The 16,585-nt window shown below is 42.4% G+C and overlaps 1 protein-coding gene across 1 annotated transcript in view; it reads right to left on the reverse strand.

The window, feature by feature from the left end:
• LOC127078829 (uncharacterized) overlaps positions 1-16,358 on the reverse strand; it is a 28,655-nt gene extending 12,297 nt beyond the window's left edge. The window contains exons 1-2 of the mRNA XM_051019251.1: positions 15,450-16,358; positions 14,717-15,359 (exon numbers count right to left, since the gene is read on the reverse strand). Coding sequence (XP_050875208.1) covers positions 14,717-15,359; positions 15,450-16,358 — 1,552 coding nt within the window. The remainder of the gene's footprint in view (positions 1-14,716; positions 15,360-15,449) is intronic.
• Positions 16,359-16,585: the final 227 nt, after the last annotated feature.

Genomic DNA, 16,585 nt, shown 5'->3' on the forward strand with positions numbered 1-16,585 from the left:
TTCGGTGATTCGACTTTGGTTATGAATCAGATCAAAGGTGAATGGGAGACAAATCAACCCGATTTAATACTATATAGAGATTATGCGAGGAGGATTTCAACTTTCTTTACAAAAGTTGATTTTCATCATATTCCTCGAGATGAAAACCGAATGGCAGATGCTCTTGCAACGTTGGCATTGATGATTGTAGTGAAGTATTGGAATGAAGTTCCCAATTTATTTGTGATGCGTCTTGATAGGCTAGCTCATGTGTTTGCTGTTAAAGAAATCAAAGATGAGAAGCCGTGGTATTACGACATCAAATGTTTCCTCCAAAGACAGATTTACCCGCTTAGGGCATCTTTGAAAGATAAGAAGACTTTGAGAAGATTAGCCGACAACTTCTACTTAAATGGTGATATACTATACAAGAGAAACTTCAACATGGTTTTGCTCAGATGTGTGGATAGACACGAAGCAGACTTGTTGATGACTGAAGTGCACGAAGGTTCCTTTGGTACTCATTCCAATGGACATGCAATGGCGAAGAAGATGTTGCGAGAAGGTTACTATTGGCTGAAAATGGAATCTGACTATTGCAAATTTGTGAAGAAGTGCCACAAGTGTCAAATTTATGCTGATAAGATTCATGTTCCTCCGACACTATTGAATGTTATCTCTTTCCCATGGCCCTTCTCCATGTGGGGAATTGATATGATTGGGATGATTGAGCCCAAAGCTTCAAATGGACATCGTTTCATTTTAGTGGCAATTGACTACTTCACAAAATGGGTTGAAGCGGCATCGTATGCAAATGTGACCAAGCAAGTTGTTGTAAGGTTTATCAAGAATCAGATTATATGTCGTTATGGTGTGCCAAGTAAGATCATTATTGACAATGGATCAAACTTGAATAACAATATGGTGGAAGCTCTTTGTAAAGACTTTAAGATTGCACATCATAGTTCTTCTCCCTACAGACCTAAGCTGAATGGGACAGTTGAAGCTGCGAACAAGAACATCAAGAAGATTATCCAGAATATAGTTGTCACATATAAGGATTGGCATGAGATGCTCCCTTTTGCTTTGTATGGGTATCGTACATCCATCCTCACTTCAACAGGGGCAACCCCTTTCTCTCTTGTTTATGGTATGGAAGCAGTGCTCCCCGTAGAGGTTGAGATTCCTTCATTACGTGTGCTCATGGAAGCCAAGTTGACTGAGGCTGAATGGTGTCAGACCGGGTTTGATCAGCTGAATTTAATTAAAGAGAAGAGATTGACTGCCATGTGTCATGGTCAGCTACATCAGCAGAGGATGTAGAAAGCTTTTGATAAAAAGGTCAGACCTCGAGTGTTCAGAGAAGGTGACCTTGTGCTCAAGAAAATTTTGACGTTCAAGCCAGATTCCAGAGGAAAATGGACTCCTAATTATGAAGGCCCATATGTTGTTAAGAGAGCATTTTCAGGCGGCGCATTGATTCTTACAACGATGGATGGTGAAGAGTTCACTCGTCCTATGAGTGCAAATGCAGTCAAGAAATACTTCGCCTAAAAAATAAAAGAACAACTCGCTAAGTTGAAAACCCGAAAGGGCGGCTTAGGCAAAAATGAGCGTCTCAGTGGATTGAAAACCCGAAAGGGCTATCAAGGCAAAAATTAGAGACATAAAACATAAAGAATTTCCCAATAAGTTGAGTACCCCACCTTGGGAAACTTATGCAAAAATTAGGGATTATGGCAAGTAACTGCATTTTGCTGATCTTCAGATTTTGAAGACTTGTTTGAGCACAAGGGTTGACATCAGTTCATCCCCAGCAGCGGTCAAGAGCACAGTGGATATCAAGAGTTGGTAGAAGGATTAAGGATCATTTGTATTCGATGTAACCCTTTTTCATGTAAATTACCATTTTCAACTTTGTAAAATCCATGGAGTCTTGTCATTTACAGACTACCATTCCATTAAATAAAGTTGAACTTTTATATAAATTGTTTCTACTCTTATTTACTTCAGCCAATAGTTTTAAATTTTATTATGATCATTTTGAAATTAAATTTTTAAATCAAAATCAAGTTTTTTCTTAAATATATAAAAGTAAGAATTTTTCCAAAGCAAGTAAAAGGAATATCAACATCATTTTAATGGATATCAAGTCCTTAAGTGCGAAACATCAGAGGTTCCCCAAACAGTTAATCCTTTGGGTATCCCTAGACGTTTGTGTTGATTCAGTTCCTCGGAGGAGTGTTTGATCCTCAGTGGAATTCCTTTCCTCGTTCCCAGCTGAGTTGGTTGATTCAGATACCCTAAAGTGTGTTGTTTTCCCCGACAGAGTTTCTGCCTTCCCCAACGGAGTTTGTACATCCACAACGAAGTTCGTATTTCCTCAATAGAGTTGATCTTCAGAGGTGGTTGATCTTCCCCAGTAGATCGCATTGGTTTCCCCACCAATCGCCATTCAACTTGCTCCTAGTCAGAGTTTCCTCCTGGTTTTTTAGCAGCTTTTGTTATGATTATTCTCTGTAGGGTTGTCTCCCATTTTTATGGTGTTGACCTAAAATTACCCACAAATTGGATGTTCTGTCCTCAACAGATCTCCTCCTTCCCCAACTAGGTTTGAACCTTTGGGATGTTGATATCTTCGTTCTCCAGTAGTTGTCTCCATATTTTATGGATTGACCGAGGATTGTGCTGATGGTTCAAATTCTTTGCGACACCTTTGTATCCTTTGTGATCGTTTTGTCAGCATAATCATCATATATACATATACAATCATATAATTTCATAATTGCATACCTTGCATCTTCATATTTGATTTGTTTGAGATTCTTATGGCGGTATTTTATCCCCATACCAAATCTGATGTCTGTTATCCTTCAATTGTAGAATGTCAGCCCCTTAAGCAGAAAGACTTTAACCTTTCTCCTTTTCCCCACTGAGTTTGTTTCCTCGTGGATGGTTGTTATTTCAGTTTCCTCCCTAGTTGATTTTCTGGATGGAATTACTCCCCTTGAGTTATGTCCTTATTGGGTTGAGTCTTGATTGACCGTTTTCTTTCTAGCTCTTACCTAGATAGATGTTTTGGTCCCCTAAGAGTCTATTACCCAGTAACTAGTAATATTCTTCTTAGTTTGCAGTGTGTTACTTATTGCCCAATACCCGACAAAAGTACCCTTATTTTTTCTCATCAGTAGAGTCCCTAGTGGATCTATTCCCCAGGAAGTATATCCTTGATATGTTCATCCTTGTCGCAACGCGAAAAACAACCGGCGGGGAAAATACAGAGCCGCCACCAACGCTATTCATCCTATGACGAAAAGGGAGCGCATGAATAACCTAAGAAAGGGAAAGGAATGGTCTTACGACCAGAGATTGCAAGGTACGGGAGTCGGTTACGCAAGGAGAAGGATTATCACCCCCTCACGTCCGCCGTACTCGACGGGATCCACACTCAAAAGATAGCTTAAAGAAAAGGAAAGGGTTGCTAATAAACTGCTCAAAGAAACTGCACAAACTGGAACGATAAACAGGTGGGGGAGAGAAAGAAGACGGAGGAAGTGGACTCGGCAGGATGTCGCATCTTGTGCCTACGTAGTTTGTCAGAAACAAACATCAGAGTCGACGTAGTTCGGGAAAAGGAGACATGCTCGCTAAGACATCGCGTCTTATGCCTACGTATCTTCTCTATCCAGAGGAGAATCAGAGCACTCGTAGCTCGGCTAACGCACGCCGAAACAAGACACACAAAAAAAGGGACGCTGAGATGTCAAAAGAAACACCCAAAAGGAAACAGAATGCCAATACATGGACTTACACCCGACTCCCAACAATAACAAACGCTAACCAACGAACACCAAAGAAAAAGGTTATCAGAACGAACCCCAACAAAGTAACCAAATATCCAGAATAAATTCCCGATATGTATAACCAGTCGCCACAAATGAACCCCAAAGATGAACCCCAAGTGAATAACAATCATTAGAAATGAACCCCGAAGATGAACCCCAATATGAACCCCAAGTAATAACAGAAGAAATCTCCCAAGTCAATATAGGTGAACCCCGAACGGATAACAGGTAACCAAAGTGAACCCCAACTAGTGAACCCCGAATAATAATAGCAGAAATTCCCCAAGGTATGAACATACAACACACACACGCTGAACAAACGGGTACTCACACTAAAGAAAACAAATGCCAGAAACCAAGACACGAAACGGTAAATCCCCGTTGGGAATAAGGGTAAACAAATAGAGACTCAACAATGGAAGAGGGAAAGAGGAAACAACACAAATATAAAAGAAGACAACTAAAGGGTCAACACACGCGAAAATAAAGAAAAGGGTGCCCGGAGAGATTGCTCTCAACCTCCTGCCTACGTATCTCATCTGGTATGAGAATCAGGGCGACGTAGTTCCCCTTACCAGGGGTAAAACACTCTCCTAACCAGAGACCAGGGAAACAACAAACTAATAGGGAGACTAAGACTCGAGCCTAATAGTTGTCATGCAATCAATATCCCTAAGTCGAGGTCTCTAACAAGAACTTAACTCATCCTGAAAGCGAGTCAACTCAAGTCTAAACTCTACATACGTTCAACTTCCTCAGAAGCTAATCGCACGACTCCTACAGAAATGGAGATGAGGAGAGGAAAGCAAATGAACACACCAACACAAGTAAACAATCATCACACACTATATCCATACACGAGTCTCAAACAATGGGTGGGCTTTAGTCAAGAGGGGTCATATCAACCTCGACAAATAAGCCAAACTGCAAGGGGTAATCTGTAGCTCTTAACCACTAACATTGAACGTCAGGGTGAAACTGATCAAAGTCTAAATGAGGATGAGACCTCATGCTCTTAACCCTGGCCAGGGCGAGCTCATGACACAGGAAGCATGGGGATTCAGAAAGTGGGATCCTTTTCCACTTGACTGACTCTGGACAAAAGATCTGGGGCACATGTTCAGAAGCATCAGCATGTAGTGCGAGCATAAAGAACGACACACTGAATAACGGGGAATCGGTTACAGATCCCTACCTTCCGTAAATTGCCTCTTCTCTTGGAGGTCTTATCAAGTATAACACATGCCTCTTCTTGGAGGTCTTTGGGCACAATTTTAAACAAACACAAACAGAGCCTCTGAAGGAGGACTTGCCAGCAAAGTGCCTGCCAAAAAGGTGACAGGACTCCAGACTACATGAAGTGAGAAGCTAACTACCTGAGTGGTGTGTCAACCACAATCCAATGCTCAAGCAAGAGCTAAAGCAAGTAAGCAACTAAGGTACCTGTACAAAGACTAAACAGTTAGTACTTCAGTCATAAAACCAGAAGACAGGCAGTGAAACCCTCTAACAATTACACAATTCAATGCATAAGTGCCCTGGCACTCAAATGAGCTCATGAGCTCACCACATCAATTAAAACCCTACAAAACAAAAATAGGTCAGAACTCAATGCATTTTGTATCTCACAAGGTGAGAACAAACCCAATCATCAATGATGAGTATCCAAACCTGAAACAAGAGACAAAGTTAGTTTATGTACATCCAATCAACACAACAAAGTATAAACAAACAATGGCATGAGATGGATTGAATCAAGATCACTCAAAGTCAGAAGTAGGGTCCTTCAAATGACCACCCAATAATCCATACTCCAATGATCCAAAATCAACCATAAACCCCTTGAAAACTCAAGTAGAACAAGCTTGCACTCAAAACTTGCTCACCATGGCTTCATACCTCTTCAAACACTTCTTAAAGCTTCCCAAAAGATGTGAGAACCCCAAATAAACTCCAACCAATGATCACAAGCCCCAAAAAGAACCATATGAACCCCTAAACATCAAACACCAAGGCCAAAGATCCACCATACTTCAAATACCATTCAATTGCTTCAAAAAGCTCCAAAATAGGCCTAAATCACTTCAACAAGCCACCACAAGCCTCAAACCATTCAAAAGTTCACAAGTCAGTAGGATCGTGCTTCTAAAATCATCTCTAATGAGTCACAAATCCAATTTATAAGCCCATAAATTCATCTCATACCAATAAGAACCTTCACTCACTCAATACCTCATAAGTCTCCTTGAGAATTCACTAGTGTTCCCAACCTTCAAATAAGCACCAAATAAAGTATGACTTGAATGAATGCGCCAATCAAATGACTCAAGACTCATAACTAAGGGATCAAACCAATGCAAAATAGGCAAAGGCTCACACTACAAAGAAAACCCCAAATCAAGTCAAAGAATGGACCAAGAGCAAACCCTAAAATTGGGTCAAAACCCTAGTACAAGGACAAGATTCAAAACCTAACCAAATGACCAATCCATGACCCATCCTTTTGCACATCACACATTGAAACACTCCCTCCAATGTCCTCAAAAGGATCAACATCAAATCAATGATCAAGTACCTCAACTGGCCTATGCCATGTAATGACCAAAAATATGCACAAAATGAACTTCCAACTTAGAAAATTCATATCAAATCAGAAATGCATGCAATGACTTTGGGATTTTTTTGTATAAGTTCCTTATGCCATGAGTGTTCAATATGCAAAAGATCAAGTCAAAAATGATGCAAATGCTATGTGAACAAAAATGCACCAATTCAATGTCAAAAATGTGACATAAATTGTCACATTTTCCTCTATGTGTCAAAAATGATGATAACATGTGAGAAAAAATCCAAACCAGTGACAAATAATTCATGTCATGTATGAATGTCATGTATGCAGAAGAGTGGATCAAAAGGTTCAAAATTGAGGATTTCACAATGCATTGAATACACTAGGTCAATTTGGCACAATATTGATTCAAAAATTCCCTCATAAATATCCAGACATAAAAAATTCTTGAATTTAACACCATAAAAAGGTAGACGCAAATACAAAACTATGAAAAAAAATTGGGACTCAATTGGACAATTTTTGGATTTTTTATGAATTAAACAAAATGACCAAAATAATTGAAATATAAAATAGAAAAAGGAGGGAAATGGATTATTTGAATTAATCAGGAAAAAACACAGACCGCTGGATCTGGCGCGCATCTGAGATCAACGGTTCCCATTCAAACTAGTGAAATGCACTATTTCACTAATTGAGTCACCCACCCAGTCAGCGTTCAACACTTGCGTGGCCTCAGTCAACCAAATCGCATCCAATCGAATTGCCACGCATTGAACCACATGGCGCACACTCAGCAAAACCCTAAAATAACACAGACGCCGGAGCTCCGCTCCGGTCGTCTTCCCCGGTGAGTCCCCGGTGGCTCCCACGGCGGCGCCACCCTAAAATTTTCCAGAAATTCACCAGACCAACACCATTCCACTCAGATTTCCACGCTGATTCCAAATATCACATTAGATTCTCCTAATTCTTCCTAGGTTTTGCAATTCAAAGAGAATAAGTTTCCAGATCCAAACTTCCAGTCACAATGAAATCCTTAATACTCACTCAATCTCAATTCTAATCATATATTCATGACCTTCGCAACAAGATCTTCAATTCTATAACCTAAAATCAGCAAAAGGAGAGAGTGAAAATGGAGTCACCTGGAATTGGAGATCTCTGAAATCACGATCTCACGAGCTCAGCTGCTCCAGATCAGCTCCTTTGAACTTCCTTTGAAGCTTTATGCAAAAAGAAATGGCTGAAACCTCTTGAATGTGCCTCAATTTCCAAATCCGATCATCATGATAATGCACTTGAACTGCTTGATTTCTTGAGGAATTACACCAAACGATGGATGATTCTTGCTCAGTGAAGTATGAGGATCAAGAATCTGCAATAATCTTTGAGGTTTGTGTGAAGAAAATGCAAATTCGAAGAGAGAGAGTTTGAGAGAGTTTCTTGAATTCTAGATCTGAAAATGCAGTTATGAGGCTTGTGATTAGGGTTTCCCTATTTATACTTCTTGCTAATAACACTGATAATCATTTTAGCCATTTACTAATCATGATTAGTGAGTTATTATGCAAATTGCAAAAATGCAAATTGAGTTCCCATGGCCATAATGCACGTGCTCAACCCCATGCTAGGATCTTAATCCACTCAAGAGCAACCAAGGGTCAGGATTTGAAGGTTGTTTTGCTTGCATCTTAAGCCAATAATGAATGGTGAAGATTTGCTTCATTTTGAACATGTGTGAAACAAGGAACATACACGCCTCTTTCATGCATGGCAATGGCTCATTTTTACTCCAATATGGTCTATGAAGAAGGCTGAAATGAAGCCTTGCCTTGGTTCTTTGTGAATTTTGATTTGTAGCATGACATCATCCTTAGAACAAATGTGAAATAAGGTGACTTTTAACCATGATTCCTTGAGGCTTAGCTTGCACAATTGAGTCAAATGATGTCATTTTGAGATGCCTTACACAAAAGGAGCACTTTGCAAAAAGAATGAACCAATTTGAAGCATTATATCAAAAGTTATGCCATTTTGAATTTCCATTCTCTCGATCGTTGTTATGAACCCCATTCTCCAGAAGACACCATGTGTCTCCTTTTCTCCATTTGAACACCGTTCTCCAGAAAATGCTCAGCACTTCCTTTCCTCCTGGTGGACCCCAATCTCCGCGCTGATCGCGTAATGTTCTCCAATCTTCATTTCCATCTCGGAACGACGGAATCTCTTCCTCCAATGTCGCGCTACTGGGGAATACTGTTGATTCAAAATCACGATGCCAAACTCCTCAGAGTAACATCTTCACCAACCAGCTAAACCAACTCTCAAACGGTAACCACGGCTCGAGACTAGCTTATGCTTGCAATGCCGATGCATGAGTTTTAAAGCGTAATGCTCCATAACCATGGAAATGCTACGCAATTGTTATGCAATATGCTATGCTTCTCTAAATGATGAATGCATAAAAAGTATCCCCCTCAGGGGACAGCACGAGCAACTCTGTTGAAGAACTCGATATCGCTCCAATCTCCAACCCTGCTTGGAATAACACTGATGCCGAGGAAAGAGTAACCCTCACTGGGGATGACCTCCACTGAACTAGACCTGCTTGGGGGGAGAAAATCTACCAACGCACACCCCTGCCGGGGGAACAACAACCTTCAGGCCTGGCTGCTGAGGAAACACTGACCTCAAACTCGCTGGGGAGATACAAAATATTTGACACGGAACACCCGTCGACTCGTCGAACACTGGTACTCACCATCTAACCACAATGTCAACTTTCCACTTTTGAGAGCTCCCAAACTCATCCGGTCTTTTTCGATTCACCACCTTGTACTCTCGACTTCTCCCTACTTCAAGAAAATCGACCTCCTTAGATGCATGCCAACTCTCCAGTCTTCAGACTTTGAAGAGTCTTCTTGATTAACCCTCTAGGATCGTCACAATTCTTTCGCCGTCTCTACACCATTCTTCAATTCCTTGTCCCTGATTGGACCTCAAAGGAATCTTCTGTCAAAAAGAAATGCTTCGCGCCACGACCTGCAAGTGAGTGAAAATAACCAACAGTACCTGCAAAAGAGATCGTCAGATAAAACGTGCCCCAGGCGAGCCAAAATTTGAACACCCAGGTCACTCTACCTTCCGAATAAGATTTCAAGTTTCAATCCTCTAAACATGCATTGGAAGAGACCCCTACATCTCAAAATGCAAAGATTCTTATCAAAATAAACAGATTTTTTTGCAATCAAAGCGGTGATGAAAACAAAAACAAAATTATTTGACTGAATATGCATTTTATTGATTGGAAAAGGTGGCTCGTAACTGAGCAGTACACAGGAAGCAATCCCTGAAAAGAGGTAATTACGCACAAAAGGAAAATCTATCCTAATGGCAATGTGAACCCGTGATCTCATCAAGTTCCAACCCGGTTACAACCCATATGTCCTCAAGACTCTCTGCGCTTTCTGCCTTCCGAAACAAGACGTTTCCGACCGATCTCCGCTTTTAGATTATCTATGTGTCAAATACAAAGTACAAACGACCATGCTAGACGCAGTTGTTCGTTTCACTCCCTCTTTTTCCTGGACCACCCTTTCGGGTTTTCAGTCCACCGGGATACCCTTTTTTTCCCAAGCCGCCCTTGTGGGGTTTTCGACCTGCCGGGTGTACAGTTTTTCTTTTTATCCCTAATTTTTGCCCGAACCTTTTTCATTTTCATTTTTTTTTGGTTCGCCGGGATGCCCATTTTTGCCTGGACTATTTTATTCCTTCTGTCCAGCGGGTCTCTTATACGAAGTATTTTTTAACTGCGTCCGCATTCACAGGGGATGGAAAATCCTCACCATCCATGGTCGTCAACAACAAGGCTCCGCCAGAGAAAACCTTCTTGACCACGAATGGACCTTCATAATTGGGTGTCCACTTGCCCCGACGATCGTTCTGAGGAGGAAGGGTCCTTTTCAACACCATATCTCCCACATGATACAGACGAGGTCACACCCTTCGGACAAAAGCACGCTTCATACGCTGCTGGTACAACTGCCCATGACAAATGGCCGCCAGCCTCTTTTCCTCAATCAGGCTCAACTCTTCATACCGAGTCCTTACCCATTCAGCCTCTTCCAATTTCACATCCATCAGGACTCTCAATGACGGAATCTGGACCTCAACTGGTAGCACAACTTCCATCCCATACACAAGCGAGAAAGGTGTTGCTCCGGTAGATGTACGCACTGAGGTTCGATACCCATGCAATGCAAACGGCAACATCTCGTGCCAATCCTTATAGGTCACGACCATTTTTTGCGCAATCTTCTTAATATTCTTATTAGCTGCCTCGACCACCCCATTCATCTTTGGACGATAAGGAGAATAATTGTGATGCTCGATCTTGAACTCTCGGCACAGTTCTACCATCATCTTGTTGTTGAGATTAGAACCGTTATCAGTGATGATTCTTTCGGGAACCCCATATTTGCAAATGATATCCCTTTTCAGGAACCTAGCCACGACCTGTTTCGTCACGTTTGCATAAGACGCCACTTCCACCCACTTGGTGAAGTAATCAATAGCCACTAATATGAACCGGTGCCCATTCGAAGCCGTAGGCTCGATCTTTCTGATCATATCAATGCCCCACATAGCAAACGGCCACGGAGACGACATCAAACTCAACGGATTTGGAGGCACGTGCACCTTGTCAGCATAAATCTGGCATTTATGACATTTCCGCACGAAGTTGAAGCACTGAGCCTCCATTGTCATCCAGTAATATCCAGCCCTTAGCAACCTTTTCACCATCGCATGCCCACTGGCGTGGGTACCAAACGATCCCTCGTGCACCTCTTTCATCAATTGGCTTGCTTCTTTGTCATCGACACATCTGAGCAAAACCCAATCAAAAATCCTCTTGTACAAAACCCCATCTTTATTCAGATAGAACGCCATGGCCAACCTCCTCAGAGTCTTTCGGTCCTTCTTAGATGCTCCCTCGGGATACTCTTGGGTCTCCAGATAACGCTTGATGTCATAATACCACGGCTTCTCATCATCAGGCACTGTTTCGACAACAAACACATAATCCGGTCTATCCAGCCGTCCCACCTCAACACTAGGAACTTGATTCCACCACTGCACTTTAATCAAAGCGGCCAGAATAGCCAATGCATTTGCTAAAGGATTTTCTTCCCTCGGCACATGGCGTAATTCCACCTTGGTGAAGAACGTCAACAATCTCCTCGTATAATCCCGGTATGGAATTAAATGGGATTGATTCGTAAGCCATTTCCTATTAACCTGGTTCATAACCAAAGCTGAATCTCCATAAATAATAAGGTTCTTTATTCGCAGATCAATCGCCTCTTCGACACCCAAGATACAAGCTTCGTATTCAGCCACATTGTTGGTGCATTCAAATGTTAGTCGGGTAGCAAAAGGAATGTGGGATCCCTTCGGCGTAACTAAAACAGCACCAACTCCGCTACCATTCACGTTAACGGCCCCATCAAACATCAGAATCCATTCGGACTCAGGGTCAGGCCCCTCCTCCGGGATAGGTTCCTCACAATCTTTCGATTTGAGAAACATGATGTCCTCATCGGGGAACTCAAATTTCATCGGTTGATAATCCTCAATGGGTTGCTGGGCGAGGTAATCAGACAATACACTCCCCTTTATTGCTTTTTGAGAAGTGTACTGGATATCGTATTCAGTCAAAATCATTTTCCATCTCGCAACAAGATATTCACATAATCCGGTCTATCCAGCCGTCCCACCTCAACACTAGGAACTTGATTCCACCACTGCACTTTAATCAAAGCGGCCCGAGTAGCCAATACATCTGCTAAAGGATTTTCTTCCCTCAGCACATGGCGTAATTCCACCTTGGTGAAGAACGTCAACAATCTCCTCGTATAATCCCGATATGGAATTAAATGGAATTGATGCGTAAGCCATTTCCCATTAACCTGGTTCACAACCAAAGTTGAATCTCCATAAATAACAAGGTTCTTGATTCGCAGATCAATCGCCTCTTCGACACCCAAGATACAAGCTTCGTATTCAGCCACATTGTTGGTGCACTCAAATGTTAGTCGGGCAGCAAAAGGAATGTGGGATCCCTTCGGCGTAACCAAAACAGCACCAACTCCGCTACCATTCACGTTAACGGCCCCATCAAACATCAGAATCCATTCGGACTCAGGGTCAGGCCCCTCCTCCGGGATAGGTTCCTCACAATCTTTCGATTTGAGAAACATGATGTCCTCATCGGGGAACTCAAATTTATCGGTTGATAATCCTCAATGGGTTGTTGGGCGAGGTAATCAGACAATACACTCCCCTTTATTGCTTTTTGAGAAGTGTACTGGATATCGTATTCAGTCAAAATCATTTGCCATCTCGCAACCCGTCCGGTCAATGCTGGCTTCTCAAATATATACTTGATCAGATCCATATTGGAAATCAACAAAGTGGTATGAACCAGCATATACTGTCTCAGTCGGCGAGCAGCCCATGCCAAAACGCAACAAGTTTTCTCGAGCAGTGAATATCTTGTTTCACAGTCGGTAAACTTTTTGCTAAGGTAGTAAATTGCATGCTCTTTTCGACCAGACTCGTCATGCTGCCCCAGTACACACCCCATAAACCCCTCAAGGACTGTCAAGTACAGGATTAACGGTCGCCCCTCCACAGGAGGCATCAAAATCGGATGCTCCTACAAATATTATTTTATTTTTTCAAATGCCGCTTGGCAATCATCATTCCACCTGACCGTTTGATCTTTTCTCAACAACTTGAATATGGGTTCACACGTGGCTGTTAGATGAGATATGAACCGTGAAATGTAGTTCAATCTACCCAAGAAAACACGAACCTCTTTTTCTATTCTCGGTTCAGGCATTTCTCGTATCGCCTTTGCTTTAGCAGGATCGACCTCGATTCCTCTTTCACTTACAATAAACCCCAGCAACTTGCCGTACCGCACTCCAAAAGTGCACTTATTCAGATTCAACCTCAATTTGAATTGTCTCAACCGGTCAAACAACTTGGCCAAGTCTACCAGATGCCCCTCTTCTGTTTGTGACTTCGCTATCATGTCATCAACATAGCATTCGATCTCATGATGAATCATATCATGAAACAAAGTCACCATAGCTCTTTGATACGTGGCACCGGCATTCTTGAGACCGAATGGCATCACCTTATAACAAAAAGTGCCCCATGGTGTGATGAACATTGTTTTCTCCATATCATCTGGCGACATTTTAATTTGATTATAGCCAGAAAAGCCATCCATGAAGGAAAACACCGAGAATTGAGTTGTATTATCTACCAACACATCAATGTGAGGTAATGGGAAATCATCTTTCGGGCTAGCTCTGTTCAAATCCCGGTAGTACACACACATCCTCACCTTTCCATCCTTCTTCGGTACTGGCACAATGTTCGCGACCCAAGGCGGATAATTAGTGACAGCTAGGAAACCGGCATCCAACTGCTTTTGTACCTCCTCTTTGATTTTCATGGCCATCTCGGGTCGAGTTCTGCGCAACTTCTGCTTTACTGGAGGACAATCTTCTCTCAATGGCAACTTGTGTACAACAATATTGGTATCCAACCCCGGCATATCTTGATAAGACCAGGCGAAGATATCAACATACTCTTTCAACAGTGCTACCATTCTGCTCTTGACATTCATCTCCAAAGCGGCCCCAATTTTTACCTCCTTTCTGACCTCCTCGGTGCGCATATTAACAATCTCAACTTGCTCCTCGTGTGGCTGAATCACCTTCTCCTCTTGTTTCAACAACCTGGCTAACTCTTCTGGCAGTTCACAATCTTCTTCGCCTTCGTCTTCGGCATGATAGATCGGGTTGTCGAAGTCATATAGGGGTGTAACAGAATTGTTATCAATGAGATCCGGAGAATAATCGCATCTGCATGAATGTTGATTCATGCGGTGCTTTAGAGTCGGAACGAGAAAAATTAAAAGGAAGGAAAATGAAAATAAACATTGCCATTTTTATTATATTATTTTTTAACTGCAAAAATAAATGCAAAACAGAGAACACCGCTTTTAATGCGAAAAACATCCGTTTATTAATGATTCAAATACTGCAAAATAAAACACATGAGGTGGCCCTTACAATGGACCATTACGTTTCGGGCAAAACGTATGGCTTTCATGCAAACAGAATTAACAAACAGAAATATTACTCTTCACGCAGAGTGACAGTGATGATCTTTTCGGCTTTCCAGTTCTGGATCTCCATTCCTGGTACGCACGGTTTTATCCACGAGTCGAGCTCGCAGTCACTGTCAGTCTCTTCACCCACAACACAGATACGACCTGGATCTAGCATTCCAGCACTGGTGAATATGAATGGTTGGTGACGACCTTTATTCTGTCCAGACGAGCCTTGGCCTGACTGATAACCAATCCCAAACTTATCCTCCTTTACCCCAACATCTATCACTCTTCCCCAACCTGGGGCCTCTCCACTTTTCACCACCTCTACCGCCTGTTTATAAGAAGTAATGGACGGCTTTTTCTCTCTTTCGGCGAAAACGACATTTTCCACCTTGACGGTTTCAAACGCCTGGCTTGGTGCTTCGAATATCTCATCGTCCATTTCCACATACTTAAATGATGACAACTGGCTGACAAAAATATCCTTCTCACCGCAAACTGTCACGACTTGCCCGTCCAAGATATACTTTAACTTCTGATGCAGAGTCGATGTTACTGCCCCAACAACATGTATCCATGGACGACCCAACAAACAGTTGTACGCCGGCTGAATGTCCATGACACAAAACACAGATTTGAACACCTCAGGACCAATCTTTACAAGGAGCTCAACTTCCCCAAACACAGCCCTTTTAGAGCCATCAAACGCTCTAGCCGCCAAATCAGTAGGCCTCAAAATCAATCCCTCGCAGTCCAGTTTAGCCAAGGCCTTCTTAGGCAACACATTGAGTGACGAGCCCGTATCAACCAAAACATGCGAAAGCACAGCTCCTTTACACTCCATCGAAATGTGTAGTGCCTTACTGTGATTGCGCCCGTCCATAGTAAGATCGAGATCAGTGAAACCCAACCCATGATTGGCGTTAACACTTGATACCACTGTCTCTAATTGATTGACTGTAATCTCCTGCGGGACGTAGGCCCTCTTCAAGATCTTTAACAAAGCATCTCTATGACCTTCTGAACTCAACAGCAAAGATAAGATCGAAATTTTGGACGGAGTCTGCTGTAAATGATCAACAAGTTTATACTCAGACTTCTTAATAATTCTCAAAAACTCCTCGGCTTCAGCATCAAACTCACTTTCCGGCTCGACAGGCGCCTGTGCCGCTCTAGGAGTATCCTCATTCACCACCTGCTTTCCTTTTACCCTGGCTAAAGCGTCAGCCTTATTTCTCTGTTCTTTTTCTACATCACCACCTCTCAACGTGTTAGGTGCAAACAACCTCCCGCTGCGAGTGAAACCACTAAGCCCGTCATTGTCCACCCTTGAAACGGTGGTATCAACTGCAACCTGAGCTTCCTTCTTTTCCCCATTGCAATACACATCACCACCATAGTCCCATGGCACAACACCATCACTTTCATACGGAATAGGTCCAGGTACCGTAATGGTAATTGGAACCACATCTGCCGGCACTGACAAGTGGACAGGATCGAAATAAATGGTTATCGTTGAAATATCCTCATTCTCCAAAGCAACTTTCTCGAATCGGAGACTTCCCTCATCCATCATTTTCTGAACCGTCTCCCTCAATATTACACACCCATTTGCAGTTACAGTACAAGCGGCACAATAATTACCACAACCAGGAAAAACTCTGTTTTTTAACAAATGACTCTTGACCACAGACATTGGGGTCCTCAACTGATCCACATCCGTCACCCCGATTTTACTTTTATCCTCAGAAATTACATTCACCGTCATCTGACCATGCGTCAGCATGGGATTAGCATTGACATTCGGCGTTGGTGCAAAATTGATGGCTTTGGAATCCACCAAGTCTTGAACAACATGCTTAAAAGCTTTACAACCCTCAATATTGTGCCCGGGAGCACCAGAATGGAACTCACACTTGACGTTCTCATCATAACTTGCAGGCCTCTGATCTGGTCTTAACGGAGCTAACGTCCTCAATTGTACCAACCCGAGAT

Source organism: Lathyrus oleraceus, chromosome 5, assembly GCF_024323335.1.
Source record: "Lathyrus oleraceus cultivar Zhongwan6 chromosome 5, CAAS_Psat_ZW6_1.0, whole genome shotgun sequence".
Taxonomy (NCBI): Eukaryota; Viridiplantae; Streptophyta; class Magnoliopsida; order Fabales; family Fabaceae; genus Lathyrus; species Lathyrus oleraceus.